At 37.8% G+C, this 20,135-nt stretch overlaps 1 protein-coding gene across 2 annotated transcripts in view; it reads right to left on the bottom strand.

Moving 5' to 3' along the window:
- skic2 (SKI2 subunit of superkiller complex) overlaps positions 1–20,135 on the bottom strand; it is a 42,579-nt gene that overhangs the window by 21,779 nt on the left and 665 nt on the right. For both annotated transcript variants that reach the window (XM_061882083.1, XM_061882082.1), the window contains 15 exons: positions 19,635–19,753; positions 16,350–16,471; positions 11,389–11,506; positions 11,198–11,312; positions 11,034–11,108; positions 8,209–8,262; positions 7,307–7,470; positions 6,962–7,117; positions 6,747–6,892; positions 4,819–4,965; positions 4,648–4,732; positions 4,469–4,575; positions 4,233–4,379; positions 2,398–2,494; positions 2,111–2,323 (listed from right to left, as the gene is read on the bottom strand). In XM_061882083.1, coding sequence (XP_061738067.1) covers positions 2,111–2,323; positions 2,398–2,494; positions 4,233–4,379; positions 4,469–4,575; positions 4,648–4,732; positions 4,819–4,965; positions 6,747–6,892; positions 6,962–7,117; positions 7,307–7,470; positions 8,209–8,262; positions 11,034–11,108; positions 11,198–11,312; positions 11,389–11,506; positions 16,350–16,471; positions 19,635–19,753 — 1,865 coding nt within the window. The remainder of the gene's footprint in view (positions 1–2,110; positions 2,324–2,397; positions 2,495–4,232; positions 4,380–4,468; positions 4,576–4,647; positions 4,733–4,818; positions 4,966–6,746; positions 6,893–6,961; positions 7,118–7,306; positions 7,471–8,208; positions 8,263–11,033; positions 11,109–11,197; positions 11,313–11,388; positions 11,507–16,349; positions 16,472–19,634; positions 19,754–20,135) is intronic.

Raw genomic sequence — 20,135 nt, 5'->3', positions numbered from 1 at the left:
AGGTTGGTACTAGGTGGGGATTGACCCAGAGACCCTTGGGTTGCGCAGGGCCACAAAGTAAACATAAAAAACTAAAACAGAAGAACGAAACAAAATGACTAATGCAATAGATGATAAACAGTGTGCAGAGACAGTATTTATAAATTTAACTGAAGCATTAGACACTATTAATCACAATATTTGAACCAAAAAGTTAGAACAAAGGGTTGGTCTTGAACTGGGTAAGAAGCAACTTAACCAACAAGAAACAATAAGTGGAGCAGTGACGTGCCGTCAGGGGAGGCAAGTGAAGTAGTGCCTCACCTGCCACCAGGTGGCTTAACCATGAGATGTTTCAAAACAAAGTAATAAAATAAAATAAGTTTTAATATTTCTCTTTTGGTTTATGCTTTCTATGTGATTTTGGTGTGGTTCCTGTATATTTTTTATAATTTTCATGGTCAAAATCGTAGAAATTCCATGTTTCCTGATCAAAACAACGCAGCATACGAGAAGTGAGGCAGACACAGGCGGTGCCTCCACGGCTACGAACAGTGTGTATTGGGCGTGTGCGTGCGAGGGGGCGCATGCTTGTTGCCACAGGGAAAAGGCAGGCCATGAGGCCGCATGTACCTATGCCTCAAGGTAGGGGTCGATATATTGTCAACTTGCAGTTCAATGCCTCAGCAGTACTCTGACTCGCCACACTGGGAGAAGAGGGGGCGCTCAAGCTTGAAGACACACATCTCTCCAGCAGAAGCCAGCCTTTTTTCTTTTTTTAACTATGTAAACATGGCATTTTTATTAGAGTAAGCCAGCGTTTGTGGGTGTTTTTTGTCAGATGCAAAAATATTGTTTAATTTTTTGGAATAATATTAAATTAAATGAATGTGTCTGCCAATATGGGGGATTATATACGTATCCAAGATGAAATACTTCTCTAAACTGGACTTTAAGACAAAATGAATGTGGTCATACAAAGTATGATTTCATGGAGGATAGCTATTGCTGCTTCAGATACAAATGCAGAAAAGTTAAAAGCAATGGGACCAAAGGGTATTTAATAACAACTTTATTAAATACTTTTTGGAACCATTTATCATATCATAATATGATTATGATAACGTTTTCATGAAAGCGAATAACTCCCTTTTTTTCCTGTTACTCTAATGTGCATCCTAAATTAGCAATGATTAGAAGAAAAGAAGAAAAAAAAGTACGCATGCCTCACCTGGTGTTTAGTTCACCGCACGTCAATGACGTGGAGCTAGACCAACACACTTCTACAACGCTAAATATATCCTGTGGTGTACCTCAGGGATCAATACTAGGACCAAAATGTATTGATTGTAATATACTTTTGAAGTTGGTTCCTCATATTTCGACACAATAACTCAGATATGGAAATACTACTGAGGAGTAGAGAATATGGAGTGTTTTTTGCCCAATACATATTATGCTTTATTCATTTTAGAGATATTTCTTGCCACCTTAGGCTGTATATTCTATATGAGATTTCCTGTTCTTTTAATCATTAATTATGTAACCGATGGTTTACATATGTCAACTATACTGTATAAAACTACAAAATAACAAGGCTTCAGATTTACACGAGGACCACTTTATTTAATTTATTTTCCAAACTCTGCTCCACCACAATGAGTCCACCACTTCCGCTCTTTGCGCCTTCAAAATAAGAGCTCAAGGCATATACTGTATGACAGCTTATAACAGGAACTTAACACCGCAAAGAGGCAAGTCCATAAAAATAGGTTACATGCCTCCCCTCTTACAAAAAGAAACGTCCTCGTTTCAACACAATAACAGGAACTTAACATCACAAAGAGGCAAGTCCATAAAAATAGGTTACAATTATTACACCCAAAAATATTTTTCCTTTTACTCTTTCAATGTCTACTGCGTCTATTTGGGCTAGTGTTTACTTTCTCTAGTTGCAAAAAACCATTAGTTGCATTTTTATAATAAGTTGCGATAAATAAACAATGACTTTGCTACAATGCTCATTAAAACATATCTGAACAGATTTCTATACGATGGAGGCCTTTTGTGTTTACAGTATCTGGGTAGTGTTTCACGGATAAACCACCATTTTGGAGCAGAGTTTGCATACCTGAGGAAGCTGTCGGTCTCCTCCTCGAAGGCGACTTAGGCTCTTCTGGAAAAAGGAGTGGATCTCTGCTTTCTCTATGGACGTGGTCAAGTCCATGGATTCCAGAGAGTGGGCGTTCTTGTCGCAGCGTGTGCGGGAGAATGTGAAGGCCACCACGGGAGTCTGCTGGCGCTGGGACAGGAAGTGCAAGAGGGTGAGCCACACCGCTCGGTCCTAAAATGTAGATGGAAGACAGAAAAGTGAAGGACAAAAAATAAGAAGAGCATCAACTTGAGGGAATAAATTACCTGACTCGCTGTGGTGTTTTGATTTGTGCTTTTTGTGCCAAAAGACTGGGCATACTTGCTGGTGCGTTCCTTTTTGGCATCCACAGCTGCATAGTACCTAAAAAAAAACAATAATGTGTATTTAAAACTTTCTTAATATTGTTATAATTATTCATAGCTGCACATCTGCCAAGCTTAAATATATTTTATGTAACACACTTCGACAACACACTTACACTTTAAAATTGAAGATTTAAGAGTCCCTATTGTCAAATGTGTATCAGACACAGATCTTAGAAATTACGTTTCTCTCTCTCCATGGTGTAATCACAATATACATGTAAATACAATACAATAGGGGTGCTGAAGAAATTTGATTCACAACCGAATCACAATTCTTATTTATTCAGATTCCAAGACATTTACAATTTTCGAAATTCGAATTGTTTATTTATTTTCTTAAGAATAATTTTAAAAAATACATTGTTTGGGCTATCCCCGGGCTTACGAGTATCGTTTTGAGTTAAGAATCGCGTTGAATCAAGACTCAATTCTGAAAGTAAATTAAATCGAATTGTTAGCTGTTGTAATATTCACATTCCCACAATAAAATCAATATTATGTAACTACAATAGAGCAGTGCAAAGAAATATACAGTACAAAAATAAATCTAATGTAAAAAAAAAAAGGTGCACAAGCATACAAAAAGGGAGATATTTTAATATATTTATTTAGTTTATTAAAAAAATATTACATATTACCAAAAAATTGTTATTACAAGTTATAAAAAAATATCTATTTTAGCTGAGTTTTTTTAGAAAAGGGTACCTATGAGGATTTAAATCTATAACTAAAACATTTCATTATGGTCCAAATGATATACAGTACAGGGCAAAAGTTTGGACACACCTTCTCATTCACAACACAACTGATGGTCCCAACCCCATTGATAAAGCAAGAAATTCCACTAATCAACCCTGATAAGGCTCACTTGTGAAGTGAAAACCCTTTCAGGCGACTACCTCTTCAAGCTCATCGAGAGAATGCCAAGAGTGTGCAAAGCAGTAATCAGAGCAAAGGGTGGCTATTTTGAAAAAAATTGAATATAAAACATGTTTCAGTTATTTCACCTTTTTTTGTTACATAACTCCCCGAGTTCATTCATAGTTTTAATGCCTTCAGTGACAATCTACAATGTAAAAAGTCATGAAAATAAAAAAAACCCATTGAATGAGAAGTTGTGTCCAAACTTTTGGCCTGTACTGTATATCAGGTATGCTTGGTGTAAATTTTGCTCTACAGTTACATTTTTTAAGTCTATGTATATGCAAGATGTTCGTTCCTGGAGGCGTTCCCAGATTGCAAATTAAACCACGCCCCAATAGATACAAAATTGTACTACCCTACCTCGAGTGTGTGTTTACACTTGAACTACTTTACATATCTACATCAGAAAAATGAACGAGAAAAGTGAATCTAAATGCAGCTTTGTTTTCTTTGACTCTTGACTCATAATCTATAGTCCAGTCGCGAGTCGGGTTGCACGCACATGCGACTTGGGCAATTACCGACAATGTATCTGCATGTGCGTAAAAATTGGAAACGAACATCTCGCGACTGCGAATCGGCTCTCGACGTTTACTTAAAAGAGCCGTTCAAAAGACTCGGTTCGTTCACAAAAGTCACATATTTGGCTCAGGCTATACGGCCTCTGAATGAGCAGTATACACACGTATAATCCTATTATCACAGACTGAACTCGAACCTGTAGAGAAGCGACGCACGCAAGCGTATTCTAGGGTCAACATGGGTGTACAGTATAAAATAGGTGTACTGTTAAAGCAAAAAAATGGTACCCTTTAGTGAGGAAGTTTCCTGCTGCATCCAAAAGCAGAAACATCTCCTTTTGGGTCTTTGTGTTGTTTCCAGTGTACAAATAATGCTCCAGAGGCACAGGCCTCTTTAATGTGCTGATCACGTAAATGTGCCTCTTCTTAATGCGGCTGGTTAACGAGAGGAAAAACATCCCTGTCAATATTTAGTTTATGCCTTTTTCGTTACAGGTCAATTGTGTTAATGTCATGGCGCCTACCCGATCCACTCGCTGAACTCCAGAGCGTTTGGCACTGTGGCGCTCAAGAGAATGATGCTGATATGATCGGGAAGCATGATCAGAACCTCCTCCCACACAACCCCTCTCTGAAAAATGGAGAATATAATCGTGAAAGTCTAATGGGGATAAAACAAAAGAAATCATGGAAATCTCCTGACCTCAGCGTCATTAATGTAGTGGACCTCATCAAATATGACCCACTCCAAGTCTCTGATGACCTCTGAACCGTTGTACAGCATAGACCTGAGAAGGAAGAGAGGGGTGCATTTATGGGCCCGAGGAGGAACTTAACAACTATTCAACTGTCTGTCACAATTGTGCTGGAATACCTAAGAATCTCAGTGGTCATGATGAGACATGAAGACTCGGGACTGATTTGGACGTCACCTGTAAGGAGTCCCACATCTCCAAAAGTTTCTTTGAAGTCTCTGAACTTCTGATTTGACAAGGCCTTGATTGGGGAAGTGTAGATGGTCCTATCAAAAGACACAATTAAGACCCCCCTCAAAAATAGTGTAAAAAAAGGTTTTGCATGCACATGATAGCGATGTAGCAAAGTTTAGCTACTAACGTTAGCTATCGTTGACTCTGTCGCCTATCATAACAACATGATTGCAAGTTTGATCTCAATTCTGTACACTGCTATCTATTGTTACTTACTTCAAGATTGCTTTTCTATGTGTGCACGCACTCAATGCATAAAAACTGCTGGGGTTCAGACTGTCTTACGTGTCGGTAAGACAGTTTGAACCCCAGCAGTTTTTATTCAATAAAATTAGAAATTGTAAAATATATAGACACTTATAAATGGTATTGGTATTTTGAGCAAGTTGCAAACAGCCTCTTTAATTTTGAATTTGTATGCATTGAATTACATTTTATCAATGCTTTTGTTTTGTTTGATATATTATTTTCTGTATCAAATGTTGGTTTTTGTGTAATTATGTGACTTTTTATTAATTTTAGTTATGGTTATTAGGTCTTATCTTTTGTTTTACCCTAAAGCAAAATGGAATGCACAGGGAGTCTCACCTGTTCACTTGGTACTGTTCAAGAACAAAACACAAGTACACCCTGTGTTTTTATCTTTGCAAATACACACACATATTCTCTTAATTAGTTTTGATGGTGAGAAGAGGTGCCAGGAACGAGACGAAGCACGAGTGGACAAATGTGCGTGTGTCCAAAACACAAGCTAAGGGTAACTTTTGGTTTCGTTGCACAACGTCTAAACAACTCTGACATGAAAATTACATTTTAATATGTTATAATTATGATTAGAGTAAGTGTATTTTTCGTAGTATAAGGCTCAACCCTTACATTTTCTAAAAAAATCGACAGCTCTCCTTAAAACCTAGAATAAAACATTTATTCTGGTTGTGCCCAAAACTTTGATGTTTCTTTAAGTATATAAAACATTACACAAGTCTTTTTTATATAACGTATATGAATAGTTACAATTGCATAGTTATATTTTTTTGCCCGTATCTCTTTTTAGTGGTAAGATCTAAGCTCCTTGCGTACTCAGATAGTTTGTACTCTGTTTGCTTCACAGTAGCCATATTGGTTTGGTGGCCCACCTCTTTGTTTACTTCTACTGAAGTAAACAACCTATAGGAATACAACCTGTAAAGACCCCAAAATGGCACCTATTAGAAGACATACAGTACTAACTGGCATTTTGTTTCGACTTACTATGCAAAACCAACTTTCCTTACCAATGGGTTCCTGCTGATGTCTATTTGGGATCTCCATAAGTCCCAAAAATGTGTGCGTGTCCGCCATTGTAGGTGCGCCGCAGACAATAAGCTCCTTCTTTTTCACTACCCTCTTGTTATGGGAGCATTTGTCCTCCATTGTACATATTAGCATAAAGTTCTAACTTCAAACTGTCACTAGATTGGCTATGAATGCGCTAACAACTACCGGTAAAACAAAGGTGACGGGGAGAAGATGTAGAGCCGTGTAAAAGAACCGCCCACCAAACGGCGCATCCTGAAGAGGCAGTCAAAAAGTGGCTTCAAGATGGTCTGTAAAACATAATCTATGCAACAATTTGACCAAAATAACCACCATTACATGTTGTATTGACCAAAAGGATGTCTTTTAAATGTAGAAATAAATATCATATGAACATTTTTTGCACCTTATAATCTGGTGCGCCTTTAATATGAAAATAAACCCGCTCATTGGCAGTGTGCCATATAATACGGTGCACCCTATGGTCCGAAATGTATGGTAAACAGCAACTACACACCTTGTCATGTGTTTCTGTGAGAGGGCGATGGCGTATTCGGCCACCACTGTCTTGCCAGCCGATGTGTGTGCGGCTACAAACACAGATTCGTGGGCCTCCAGTCGCAGTATGGCTTGTTTCTGGAACACGTCTAGCTCAAACGGCCACTGGAAAAAAAACGAAAGACGTTGTCCGCCAACGAACAATTGTTCGACGTGATGAAGAGGCAGGAGTACCTTGAAAGCCGGATGAGGAATGCGTTTGTAGAAGTCCTCGCAAGGAGAACTTATGTCCACAGGAATTGCCCATTTTTTATTATCTTCTGGCTTCTCACTCTGCTTTGAGTTCACATCTTTTTCCTTATTGAAGTGAGAGGAGGATGACACAGCCGCCTGATGGGAGATATTAGAAAAGCATAACAAGTCGTTTTGTATTTGAAAATGTATTATGAAGGTAAGAACGCACCAAACTATACCATCAACAAACAAGCAAATTATGGTTTGAATTAGTTGTTTAGCTATAAATTTGTAAAATTAATAGCCACTGACAGAATTGCGTATCAAAAAGGAAGAATGTCGTACCTGGATGCCCAGGTCTTCAAGGCTGTTTGTTCTTGGTAGTTTGGCAGCTTCCTCGTGTTTTTGCCCCTTCACCTTCCCTTCTACATCAGCCATCAAGTCAGTGATGTCATCAGAAGCGGACAGTAGCGACATGAGGTTGACCTCTGGTTTCGCGATTTTCGCTTCTTGAAGACACACATTTAGAAAATTAAAACAGCACATTGAAAGAGTTATTGCACTGGAATCTCTCGATGCTGCAAAGATATAGGTATGCATTGGATGCTAAGTGAATGTCACAAGGAAAAAGAGCTGTGTAATTAGTAGGAACTAGAATCAACTAGGGATGTTCCATTCAGGTATTCTTTTTTTTAATTCATGCTGAGTGCTATTGACTGTTTTACAATATCAATGCAACGTTTAAACAAGTTCCTTATTCTATTATATAACATACAATTGTTTTTTCATAACAAAGTCAATAGTACACAATTACAAAAAACAATTAAAAACTAATAAAAATACAATCTACTAATCATTTAAACCCTTTGGTTTTTGCCCTCTAAGGCCTCCTGGGGCCCAGGAATTATTCTCTGAATTTGTAAACATTACCAAAAATTATTTTGTGAAAATAAAAATATCAATCTGATGGCTCCAGTATCAATCATATAATGAAATGCATTGAAAGACATTAATTGGCAAAGCCCGATCACATACTTTTTCACAATAGCCAGTGGCCGATCGATCGCACTTTATATAGGTGCCTATATATTTTTTTCAGTTTTTGGGGGGGTTTAATTTCTCCAATGTGCCATGGGCCAATGAAAAACTAACTGTGGAGCTCCACTTTGGATACCTCTGCACTAACGTATCAGTGATCTAGCATGAACACCACTAAATTAATTGAGAATGTATTTTAACCCACAAACCTTTATCAGTGAAGTCCATTCCAGCTTTAAAACCAGGGGGGATTCTGAGTAAATCTGTGGGTAAAAAAGACAACAACAGAGAGCATGTAAGAAGTTAAATCATACTGACGTTGTAGTTGCAGTACAGTAGCCACTAGGAAATTGGTCAGATATAAAAATAATAGAAACAGAACAAAAAATAAATATAATAAAATGTGTGCATTTAAGGCAGACCTGGGCAAATTAAGGCCTGGGGGACACATGCTGGCCCGCCGGACAATCCCAAAACATTTTTTAGATCTTTAAGATGGAAACTCTAGCTCTGATGTGCAGTGATGTTTTCAAATGACTGTAAGTCTTGAACTATACAGAGTATTTCAATGGTTGGAATCTGTCCTTTTGCATGATGATATACTCGTTACTATAGTAATCTAAGTCACAGCAGCTCAGACGAGGCACCAAGCAGGAAGCCTGAAATGTGGGTATCAGGGACAGACGCGGAAGGTGATATTTACAACAAAGTTGTAAAGCTTAGTGATATATCAGATATATGAGGTGGGTTTATTTTTCATATTTCGCTGTTTTGGTTGCATTTTTGCTGCGTTTCACTTGATTGTAAAATATGTCGATGGAGAGGGGGGGTGCAATGTTCCTATGTTGTCAATATTCAGTGTTTTATCGGTCATAGTTAATATTGTAAATCACACCTTTTCTTGTACATTCTGGATGTCTCATTCAGTAAAAAAATGTAAAATTCCATTCCGTTTTTTAAGCGGTCTGTGATAACATTTTTAGCATTCAATCAGACATTATTGTGAGGTTTTGGATTAGTGTTTCTAAAAATAGATTCCCAGACACATTTTTTCTCTAAATTTCTCTAAATAATTGCCCAGGCTTGATTTAAAGCATACATATAGGGATCGATTTCTTTCACACACGTTTTATATACAGTAATCCCTCGTTTCTCGGTGTATGGCTGTTAATTGGTTTTAAGGGGATTTCCGCGTAGTAGGAATCAGTAATATTAAATCGAATATCTTCATAGCTAGAGTATAAAAACTGTTTATTACCTTTTAAATATTTTTTTCAGCATTATGAGAGCCCTCTTGACATGATATAACACCCTTAAGTCACACTTTACACTAGTTTAATCTAATATAATAATGCTGCATGAAGGTTGAGCCAATCAGTAGCCGCGATACTGAAAAGCTTGATCTGATTGGTTTGGTCTCATCTAATAGCCATCAATCCAATCCAATCCAATCCACTTTATTTATATAGCACATTTAAACAACAATAACGTTTCCAAAGTGCTGCACAGCCATGTTAAAAACAATATTATGCTCCACCAATGACTGAATAAAACAAAAAATGAATAAAAATAAAACCAATAAAAACAATATAAAAACAAATATGATTAAAAACTATTTTAAAGGGTAAAATCAATTAAAACAGTAAAATAAAAATAAAAGTGTATAAAAAACACAGAGGACAACAGAGGACAGAGGACCACACAACTCACGTAGTGTTAAAAGAATAAAAGTGGGTCTTAAGACGAGACTTAAAACACTCCACTGTGGAAGCAGTTTGAACATGGAGCGGCAGAGTGTTAAAGAGCTTAGGGCCGACCACAGAGAAGGCCCTGTCTCCCCTGGTCTTAAGTCTGGTCTTGGGCACCACGAGCTGGAGCTGGCTTTCGGACCTCAGAGCGCGCGCGGGGATGTAAATTTGGATGAGGTCCGAGATATATTGAGGTGCCAGTCCATGTAAAGATTTAAAAACAAACAGCAATGTTTTAAAATCAATTCTAAAATGAACAGGGAGCCAGTGCAAACTCTGAAGAATTGGGGTTATATGCTGGCGTTTCCTGGCCCCTGTTAGAAGTCGTGCTGCCGCGTTCTGGACTAACTGCAACCGCATCAGTATAGTAGTACTGCTATTTTTAGTTTATTTAGCCATTTTTCTGATTGAAAAATGCTTAATTTAGGGCAAAAATGTAGAATATGCTTGAAAAACAGATAAATAAAATAAAATTATGCTATGTGGTGAAGCGCATTGTGGTGAGGGACAACGCTGCGGAAAATAGTTGAATAGTATTTTACCCTTTTTTGTCAAGTTAATACAAAAATATTACAAAATATGCCCATATGAAAGGGTATACACACCAAAAAGAAAAAAAAAGGAAAAAAATAAGAATTTGTCCTGTCTTAACATTTTTGCTCAGGTTCTGGATGTGTGGCCCTTTTTGACCATAAAGTGGCTTTAAAAAGTTTTAAAACTGAAATTATATATGATAGGATAGACTGATATTCATCCCAATATTGGGAAATGGTGTGGTACCAGTGCAGGAAAGGTAAAAACAGATCAAACAAGAGGGAAACATTAAAAACACAAAGGAGGATATAGAAGAGCACAGAGCTGCTGCAACCAGCCATCCCTTGAGCGGTGCCATATTAACATACAGCAACAAAAGTACAAAAGCAATGAAAAACTAAAAATGGGTGAGATTAGATTACAAGCAGGTGAATTATATTTAGGTATTAGGTCATCATTTAGCCATAACTACACATTTAAAAAGGCAATTGGTTGCACTCTACATAAAGTGGATTGAATACTATTATATGCCAAAAAAGGGGTAGAGGGGGAATCAAGTATCATTTCCTTCTACTCCACAATTGTGTTCCCATTTGAGTTGGTCTTTCACATTATATCCCCAAAAATCTATTCATATTTGTGGTTGTATTGAGACAAGATGCAGAAAAATTAAAGGGGTTTTGATACTTTTTTGGACTTGATTCATCCAGTTTATTTGAACAATGGTAAAACACCATTAAAGATAAACCCACCATTTTCAAAGTCTACTTCCTGTTCCAGCTCAGATTTGTTCTTGATTTGGTCCAGAGTAAGTTCTTCCATGCCCCCTGTTTAGAGGCAGAATGGAAATAAAGTTAGGGTTAATACAGATATTCGAGGTAAAGTATGTTCTTCATATTTAGTCATAAATACTCACCAGGCAGGAAGGGATAATTGGTGTTGCTGCCTCTCAGACTCTCTGAAGGAGGTCCAGGTTTGCGTTGTAATGACAGTGAGTTCTTTGCAGAAAGACCGGTGTTCTCCAATAATACCTAAATATGAATTAGTCGACAACAGTGATGTTTTTGTATGAAACAAAGAGTGGAGGACTTGAGAAAGTGTGAATACCTCTGTGAAATCCAGCAGCATCCCTGTGGTCGGATCTCTGACGACAGACAGGCCGGAATGGAGCGGCGCCTGAGTGCAGTTGAGAAGCGAGTCGACATTCGTCTTTCTTTCTGTCACTCTGAAAAAAATAAGACTCTATCTTTAACTGTACGTTGATTAAATAATCAGTGACCTGACACAAACATTAAGAGCATCTAATGATCATCTACACTTTGTGTAATATTTATTCTGTTTTAAGTTGTATTACTGTATTGTGAGTCCAATTTTCGGTGGTACACTGCATCATTCTGAGAGCTCTTTCTAACACTTTTACGCCATTAAAAAAGCAGGACTGGGCCAATAGATCCAAATATTGACAGTATCAAAACCAAAGTGTAGTGGTGTTCATATTGTTAGGTTGTTGGTATACAGCGGCATAAAAAAGTATCAATCAATCAATCAATGTTTATTTATATATCCCCAAATCACAAATGTCTCAAAGGACTGCACAAATCATTACGGCTACAACATCCTCGGAAGAACCCACAAAAGGGCAAGGAGAACTCACAAATTCACATCCAGTGGGACGCCAGTGACAATGCTGACTATGAGAAACCTTGGAGAGGACCTCAGATGTGGGCAACCCCCCCCCCCCCCCCCCCCCCCTAGGGGACCGAAAGCAATGGATGTCGAGCGGGTATTCATACCATTTACTGTAGCAACAGTATATGTGGTAATTGATCGAATGTGATCGCCATTTCCGAATAAAGCCTTTTAATGATCACAAACGCTGATACCCTCTGTATTTTTTTGTTTACTACCCCGGCTGACAAGCAGCTAGCAGATGATTGTGTATCTCCATGCACAGTGTGGAGCAGCTCCACTAAGTTATTAATTATGGCAAATAAACTGTGATTCTTACAATCTCAAGCATCATGACAACTATATTTGAAGAACAAGGCTAAACATGTTACACACCGAGAACAAGCCAAGAGCAGGCATGCTAATAGCTAAGATAACCGCAAAGCTAGTTTTAAACAACACTAAAAAAAAATGCTTGGTACATTTTTAGAAGTATAGATGGAACCACGTTGCAGCAGAAAGTAAGCAGATATTAACAGGAAATTAACATGTAGATTAATAAAATGTGTCAGCACCGTTGAAGCAAGTACACAAAACAAAATAAGGCAGATCGATCCATAAATTAGTGGTGTCAATACCAAGGGTAGTATCAGTATATGATTGGTACTAGACTTATTAGATTTTTTTTTTTTTTCTCAAAATCGTTATTGTTAATGTTTACAAATTCAGGGAATAATTCCCTGGACACAGGAGGACTTTGAGGGCAAAAACCTAATTATTTAAATGAGTCGTTGATTATAGTTTTAACTTTTGTTTTGTTATTGTGTACTATTGACTGGTTTTGATGAAATACTTGTATGTAATAAAATAAAATAAAATGTAGTTTAAACATTGTTTGATAGTGTTGAACAATCGAAAGCACTCTCCATAAATAAATTAAAACATTTACAATTTACACGTGTGATCGATATCGGAATTGGTATCGGATGGTTTCATTCGATGATAATCAGTATCGGAATTGGCAGCGTCAAACCCTATCCGTACCATTTAACCTTTTGTCACGTTACAACATAAACTTAAATACATTTTATTTGGATTTTATGTGACAGATCAACTTGAAGCAACACACAATTATAATGCATAGGAAAATAATATGTGATTTTAAACTTTTTTTAACAATTCAAAAGAAGAAGTGTCCATCATCTGAGCGCAAACAATTACTTTCAGAAGTTGCCCGACGATTGCTGAATGCTCGAATGTTGACCTAATAATTAGTCATCTACAATAATCCCTCGTTTATCAATGTTAGTTAATAACTACAGCATAAAAAACTGTTTAATATCCTTTCAATAAATTGTTCAACATAACAAGAGCACTCTAGACATGAAAGAACACCATTTAGACATTTTATATACTTTTAATCCAATAATAGTAATGCTGGCTGAGGCTGAACCAATCAGTGGCTAAGATACTGAACAGCGTGCTCTGGTTTGGTCTCATCTCGGGGCTAATACTACTGTAGTATTGATAGTTTTAGTTCATTTAATAATATTTTTTATCATGCACTACGGACATTGGCGATCACCACCAGCCATCTGTTTCAGTGACTTTAACCACAACACAACATCCTAGATGACATAGCGAGGTCAGCGGCTCTCCGTGGTTTGTCGGCAACAAAGTTAGGAGACGATGCGGGCGGACGAGAGGGACTGACGTACAGGTTTGAAATGATACACGCTGGCTAAGGTTCAAACTTTCACCAAGTCAAACTTTCTAATGCTTGATCCTGGATGTATTCATGTGTATATTGTAGGCTGACCATATTCTGAAATCCCAAAAAGAGGACACATATATGCATGCCAAGGCGTGCAGCACGCCAAAGCCGGGACTAGGTGAAAATTTGCCAATGATACTCGGACTTGCTTTATAAATAATATATTTATTTAAATAACGCATTTTTTCCTCTGTTGACAGCAGTGTTGACGCTAGGAATTTTCAAAATGGGGTCCAATGGACTCCATCAAGTCATGAAAATGGGGTCCCACAGTAAAATTTGGGGTCCCACTTTTTTGTAAGCGTTTTGAAAACAAATGATAAACGTATGCATTATCCTGTTATATCTCACACTTTATATTGTGTTTTGGAAAAAGGTTGTTATAAACGTTACTTACCATAATTCATTAAAAAAAATAATAAAAAAAAGAAAACAAATTTGTATGCATATTTAAATGTATTCCGTGATAAACATTCATTCACTTTCTACTTTCCTTCATGGATTTAAACTTTACCACTGCCGGTAGTTTTTTCTGTTTTTATTTAATAATTTGTAGGTGTATTTATTTCAGTATAAAAGTGTAAAAAGTGTTTTGCTTTGGTCATGAAATGATGATAATGGTGTGCCAGGGCATACATATATTTTAAATGTAATGCTTGAATCTCTGGAGTCTACATCAACTTCAGATAAATCCCTCTTTTCAAAATGTTTTAGCTTTTTTTATGTCGTTTTTTTGTTTCTTTGTTTTCCGCCCTTATTTAAATGGGTTGTACTTGTATAGCGCTTTTCTACCTTCAAGGTACTCAAAGCGCTTTGACACTACTTCCACATTTACCCATTCACACACACATTCACACACTGATGGAGGGAGCTGCCATGCAAGGCGCCAACCAGCACCCATCAGGAGCAAGGGTGAAGTGTCTTGCTCAGGACACAACGGACGTGACGAGGTTGGTACTAGGTGGGATTTGAACCAGGGACCCTCGGGTTGCGCACGGCCACTCTCCCACTGCGCCACGCCGTCCCAACAAAACTCGTTGTCAAACAAAACTATGTTTTTAATGACAAACACACAAAATATGCAAAATCTTCCACCAAAAATATTTTTCAAAGTAGAATTTTTGATTTGAAGTAATCGGATAGGTCAATAAGTCATAAAAAAAAAATGACAGTTTGAAAGAAAAAATAACAGCTTTGTTTTATTTGTCAACATTGCAACTTTTTCTAAATTATATTTAAACCTTTAAGCTTTTTTATTCCACTTTTGTTATGTTGTTGTTTATTTCAATAGTATTTTTAGAATGTGCCGTGGGCCTTTAAAACATTATCTGTGGGCCGCAAATGGCCTCCGGGGCACACTTTTAACACACTGTAGATAGTAAAAAATTAAATCTGATAAATCTATAGATAAAAAACAGAGCCTGAGGACGCATGCGCATTTATCATAACTCTCTCGCTCTCTCTGTGTCTGCCCCTCCCTCACGAATGTTGCTGCGTGCACACCTTCACAATTTGTTTTGTTCTTAACCCCTTCTTAAACCTGAACGTACATTGAAAATACACGCAACCCTAACTCAAAATGCCGGACATTTGAGGCATTTAAGAAACTCCACCCGGATAGCCCGGACAGCCCCGCAAAAGAGAACATGTCCGGGGAAAAGAGGATGTATGGTCAGTCTAGTATATTGACAATAAAAGGCTTTTCTATTCAATATCATATCACAGGAACTCCGCTGCACGGCTGCTACGAGTTGTAAACAACAGAGGCTTAAGGCTATACATAAGCTACGAGCTACATCGCAAACGTGATAACAGATTATATAATTTACTCATCCATTGCCAAACACAGTAGGCACTGATCCGATTAAAAGTCGTTTTAAAGAAAATCCTATTTTATTTTGCCAGAGGACGGTGATGCTATTGATATACAGTAGAAGGCTAAGCTAGCTACACAACAAATCGAGCTAACATTGCTAACATATTATTCACACATTTCTAACCTACTGTTATTACTTACCGTTTCATTGACTGCCATTATTAATAGTCGCCGAACCTGCCAATAAAATTATTTTTTCGGAACATGCATCATTTTGTATAAGTTTGTGGGTGAAGCAGGACTCTTCTCGGCACACAAAGCGACTTATTCACTATTGAGGCACATTGCCGCGAAACAAAAAAGTTAATAAGGCACTTCCTACTTCTTCAGATGACAGAGGAATAAAATAAAGCAGTCTGGGTAGATTTACACCATACATGGATAATCTGCTGACGATGTTCCCAATTGGTGATGTCACCAATTGTGCAAATTCAAAACAAACCGTTTGGAGGAAGTAGATAGGAAGGCAAGATTGTTTTATAAGTATCGCCACAATGCATCCCATGTTTGATTTTTCAAATTTTCAGGACTTATGCAGATCCCAAATGAACAACAGCAGGTATCAATAGGTAAGAAAAGTTGGTTTTGCATGAAAGTACCCCTTTAATGAGATTGAACATTTTTAAGTATTGTTATCTGCAGTACTGGCTAATATTTGCCGTATCGTCCATTCCTACTGCAAACTGTAACCCCCATAATAAGCACATAATAAACAGCAATAAATAAGGTTTCATAGGAGTGGATACGCACTTGAGAAACCTCTGGAAGGCAAAGTCTGTGTCGTGTAAAGGAAGCCAGGCGGGGTCCTGTAAAAACTGTTTCCTCACTTCATCCTCCAGACTCAGGCATGTAGGGGGAAGACCATTAGGGAGCTGGAGAAGGAAAGATAGTACAGGATTATCAACTAAAAAAAAAGGTGGAGGTATTGCAGGCAGGAGGTTCAACAAACTATGAGTCTAAACCTGATGTGTGAGTTGATTTGCCCTAAAATGAGAAACTCTTGAGTGTCAGAATAGCTGGTCTGAGTTAGTTCCATCAATCCTTAGTATGATGACTGAGTTAAAGGGGAACTGCCCTTTTTTTGGAATTTTGCCACAATCATTATGAAAGACATGAAAATGTTGTATTTTATTTCATGCATTCTAAATAGTAAACAAATGCGATCAAAAGTCTGCTTACAATGGAGCGTTTGGGAACAGCTCTACTCTGCTAAAAAGCCCTTAAAAAACATCCAAACATCTTGATTAGGGTTTTATATACATTATGTAAGTATATATGTAATGTAGTAACAGGCACATTTATAATTATATTTAATATTTACGTATTTTGATCATTTTAAGCGTATGAGGCGCATTCATTTTAAAAACGCATCACGACTTTTGCTTTTTTTCCCCGATAACATAACTGATTATTACTCACTGCAGACTTTATGAGAGCCAACAAACATAATAAAATATAACTTACTGTACAAAGTCTGCTTTCATTAGGATGCCGACTGCTAGGATGTTCTTATAATCTTGTTTGGATTAAAAATGACTCATAATCCTCATAATGGAACCACGCGTCGTTTCCTGTGTAAATTGGCGGTCAAAGTGTACCAACATGTCTGAATCCATCTTTGTCCTTCAAATGTCCAAGTGAGAGGCATGATTTATCTACAATAAAGTTTGAAGAAAACAAGAAAACAAGGAAGCAGCACGCAAGCTCGTGAACACGGTGCCGCTAAAACAGTTTGTCTGCGTTAGCGCTTGTAATAACAACATCACTAATACTTGGTTAATATTCAAGTCATGAAATATAAAATGAATATTGTAGGCGCTTTGTGAATAATTATTTATTGGGGTTTATGGGTGGAGTAGAGGACCTCCAATTGGCTCTGTTGTAAGCGGACTTTTATTAATGTTTATTTACGAGTTTGAATGCATGATAAAAAAAAATACATCTGTTGTCATGTCTTTCATAATGATTGTGAATGATAGCAAAAAAAAAAATACAATTCCCCTTTAAGACCACGATAAAAAGACATCATCATTGGAGCGCAGAATCTACGATTCTCCATAGCAATTTCAAACAGAGAAAATGCTGTGTTACCCAGCTGGAAATGAAAATGTTAATGCATGTATATTAATGTTTTATCCGTGTTAACACTATTTTCGAAAGAAAAACAATACAGTAAAATAAAATTGGACTGAAGTGAGGAATAATTAATGCCAGAGTCAATGCATATTTTAAATGCAGAAGTTTATTTGATATGGAATAAAATCTAATATCTATTTAAGTGCGAACACAGACATGGAGGCAGCTAAAATATATATTTCTTTGTTTTAATTATATTTGACATGTAATATATCTATTTATCCATTTCCTACCACTTGTCCCTTTTGGGGCAGCTGGGGGTGCTGGAGCCTATATATTTGTATAAAATTCTGTATTAATTTGAAATTACGATTAGGATTAACACAGGTTAATTATATGAAATCCATCCATCCATCCATTTTCTACCGCTTGTCTCGTTCAGGGTCGTGGGGGGTCACTGGAGCCTGTCTCAGCTGCATTCGGGCGGAAGGTGGCATACACCCTGGACAAGTCGCCACCTCTCGATGAAAAAAAAAAAATTTTGCTAGGAAGATAACTTTTTCTTACCACGTCACTTTATGTTCGTCATAATTTAATTAAATATGTGCAAAATTGAGATCCAGCGTCCTCCACAGTGGACATGTTTGTATTAGTTTGGCGGACGCTGCGGGATACAGCACAAATTTTAGTTTTACAATATTGAAAACAGTATGTATGTCTCTGTTGGTTAAATGTTTTTTTTAATTTAAACAAATCCAATAAATGTTCCATCCATCCAATTTTCTACCGCTTGTCCCTTTTAACTAACCGTGGAGTCCAAATTCCTCTCTTGGCATAAATCTTCAGGTTTATGTTTGGACATCTACTAGGTGCAGTGGAAGAGTGGCCGTGCGCAACCCGAGGGTCCCTGGTTCAATCCCCACCTAGTACCAACCTCGTCACGTCCGTTGTGTCCTGAGCAAGACACTTCACCCTTGCTCCTGATGGGTGCTGGTTAGCGCCTTGCATGGCAGCTTCCTCAATCAGTTTGTGAATGTGTGTGTGAATGGGTAAATGTGGAAGTAGTGTCAAAGCGCTTTAAGTACCTTGAAGGTAGAAAAGCTGTTTTGATTGATTGATTGATTGATACTTTTATCAGTAGATTGCACAGTTCAGTACATATTCCGTACAATTGACCACTAAATAGTAACACCCGAATAAGTTTTTCAACTTGTTTAAGTCGGGGTCCACGTTAATCCATTCACGGTACAAATATATACTATCAGCATAACACAGTCATCACACAGGTTAATCATCATAGAACATACAATTAATTATTTACATTATTTACAATCCGGGGGTCCGGGATGAGGAGCTTTGGTTGATATCAGTACTTCAGTCATCAACAATTGAATCAACAGAGAAATGGACATTGAAACAGTGTAGGTCTTACTTGGTAGGATATGTACAGCCAGCCGAGAACATAGTGAGTTCAGATAGCATAAGAGCAAGTAAATACATTAGAAGTACATTTGATTATTTACATCAGGTTATTTATAATCCGGGGAGATGGGATGTAAATGGAGGAGGGTATTAGTAAAGGGTTGAAATTGCCCGGAGGTGTTGTTTTAGAGAGGTTTTGAAGGAATATAGAGATGCACTTACTTTTATACCTGTTGGGAGTGCATTCCACATTGATGTGGCATATAAAGAGAATGAGTTAAGACCTTTGTTTAACCTGGGTTTAACGTGGTTTGTGGAGCGCTATACAAGTACAACCCATTTATCATTTACTAGGTTACAAAGTAGAAAACACTTTATGTCTGACTGCTTGCTTCATGTTTATCAGGAGGTACCATAAAAAAACTCAGGTAGAGTAAGTTACAGAGTAAGTTGCCATGGTAACTGACTCTGAATTTAACGCTTTTTAATACTTTAGACCCCGATGAACTAGCAAGGATCCTGCATAGGTAATCTTACTGTAGTCTGAGGAGGGAAAGGCAGCCCTGGTGAAGGATGGGTGATGATTTCAAACCTGCCAGAGCATCCCATCTCCAACAGGGACAAGGGAAGGTCCATGGGGCCCACCGGGGGCACAGCTAAGTGCAGTGAGGTAAACAAATGTATGTGAGTTCACAGGCATGTAGGACACATTTAAACATCCATCCATCCATCCATTTTCTACCACTTATTCCCTTTTGGGGTCGCTGGCGCCTATTTCAGCTACAATCGGGCGGAAGGCGGTGTACACCCTGGACAAGTCGCCACCTCATCGCAGGGCCAACACAGATAGACAGACAACATTCACACTTTAGGGCCAATTTAGTGGTGCCAATCAACCTATCCCCAGGTGCATGTCTTTGGAAGTGGGAGGAAGCCGGAATAGCCGGAGTACCCGGAGGGAACCCACGCAGTCACGGGGAGAACAAGCAAACTCCACACAGAAAGATCCCGAGCCTGGGATTGAACACAGGACTGCAG

The sequence above is a fragment of the Nerophis ophidion genome, linkage group LG21, assembly GCF_033978795.1.
Source record: "Nerophis ophidion isolate RoL-2023_Sa linkage group LG21, RoL_Noph_v1.0, whole genome shotgun sequence".
Taxonomy (NCBI): Eukaryota; Metazoa; Chordata; class Actinopteri; order Syngnathiformes; family Syngnathidae; genus Nerophis; species Nerophis ophidion.
The sequence above is the reverse complement of the archived record's forward strand: the minus strand, read 5'-3'. Positions and strand labels throughout refer to the sequence as shown.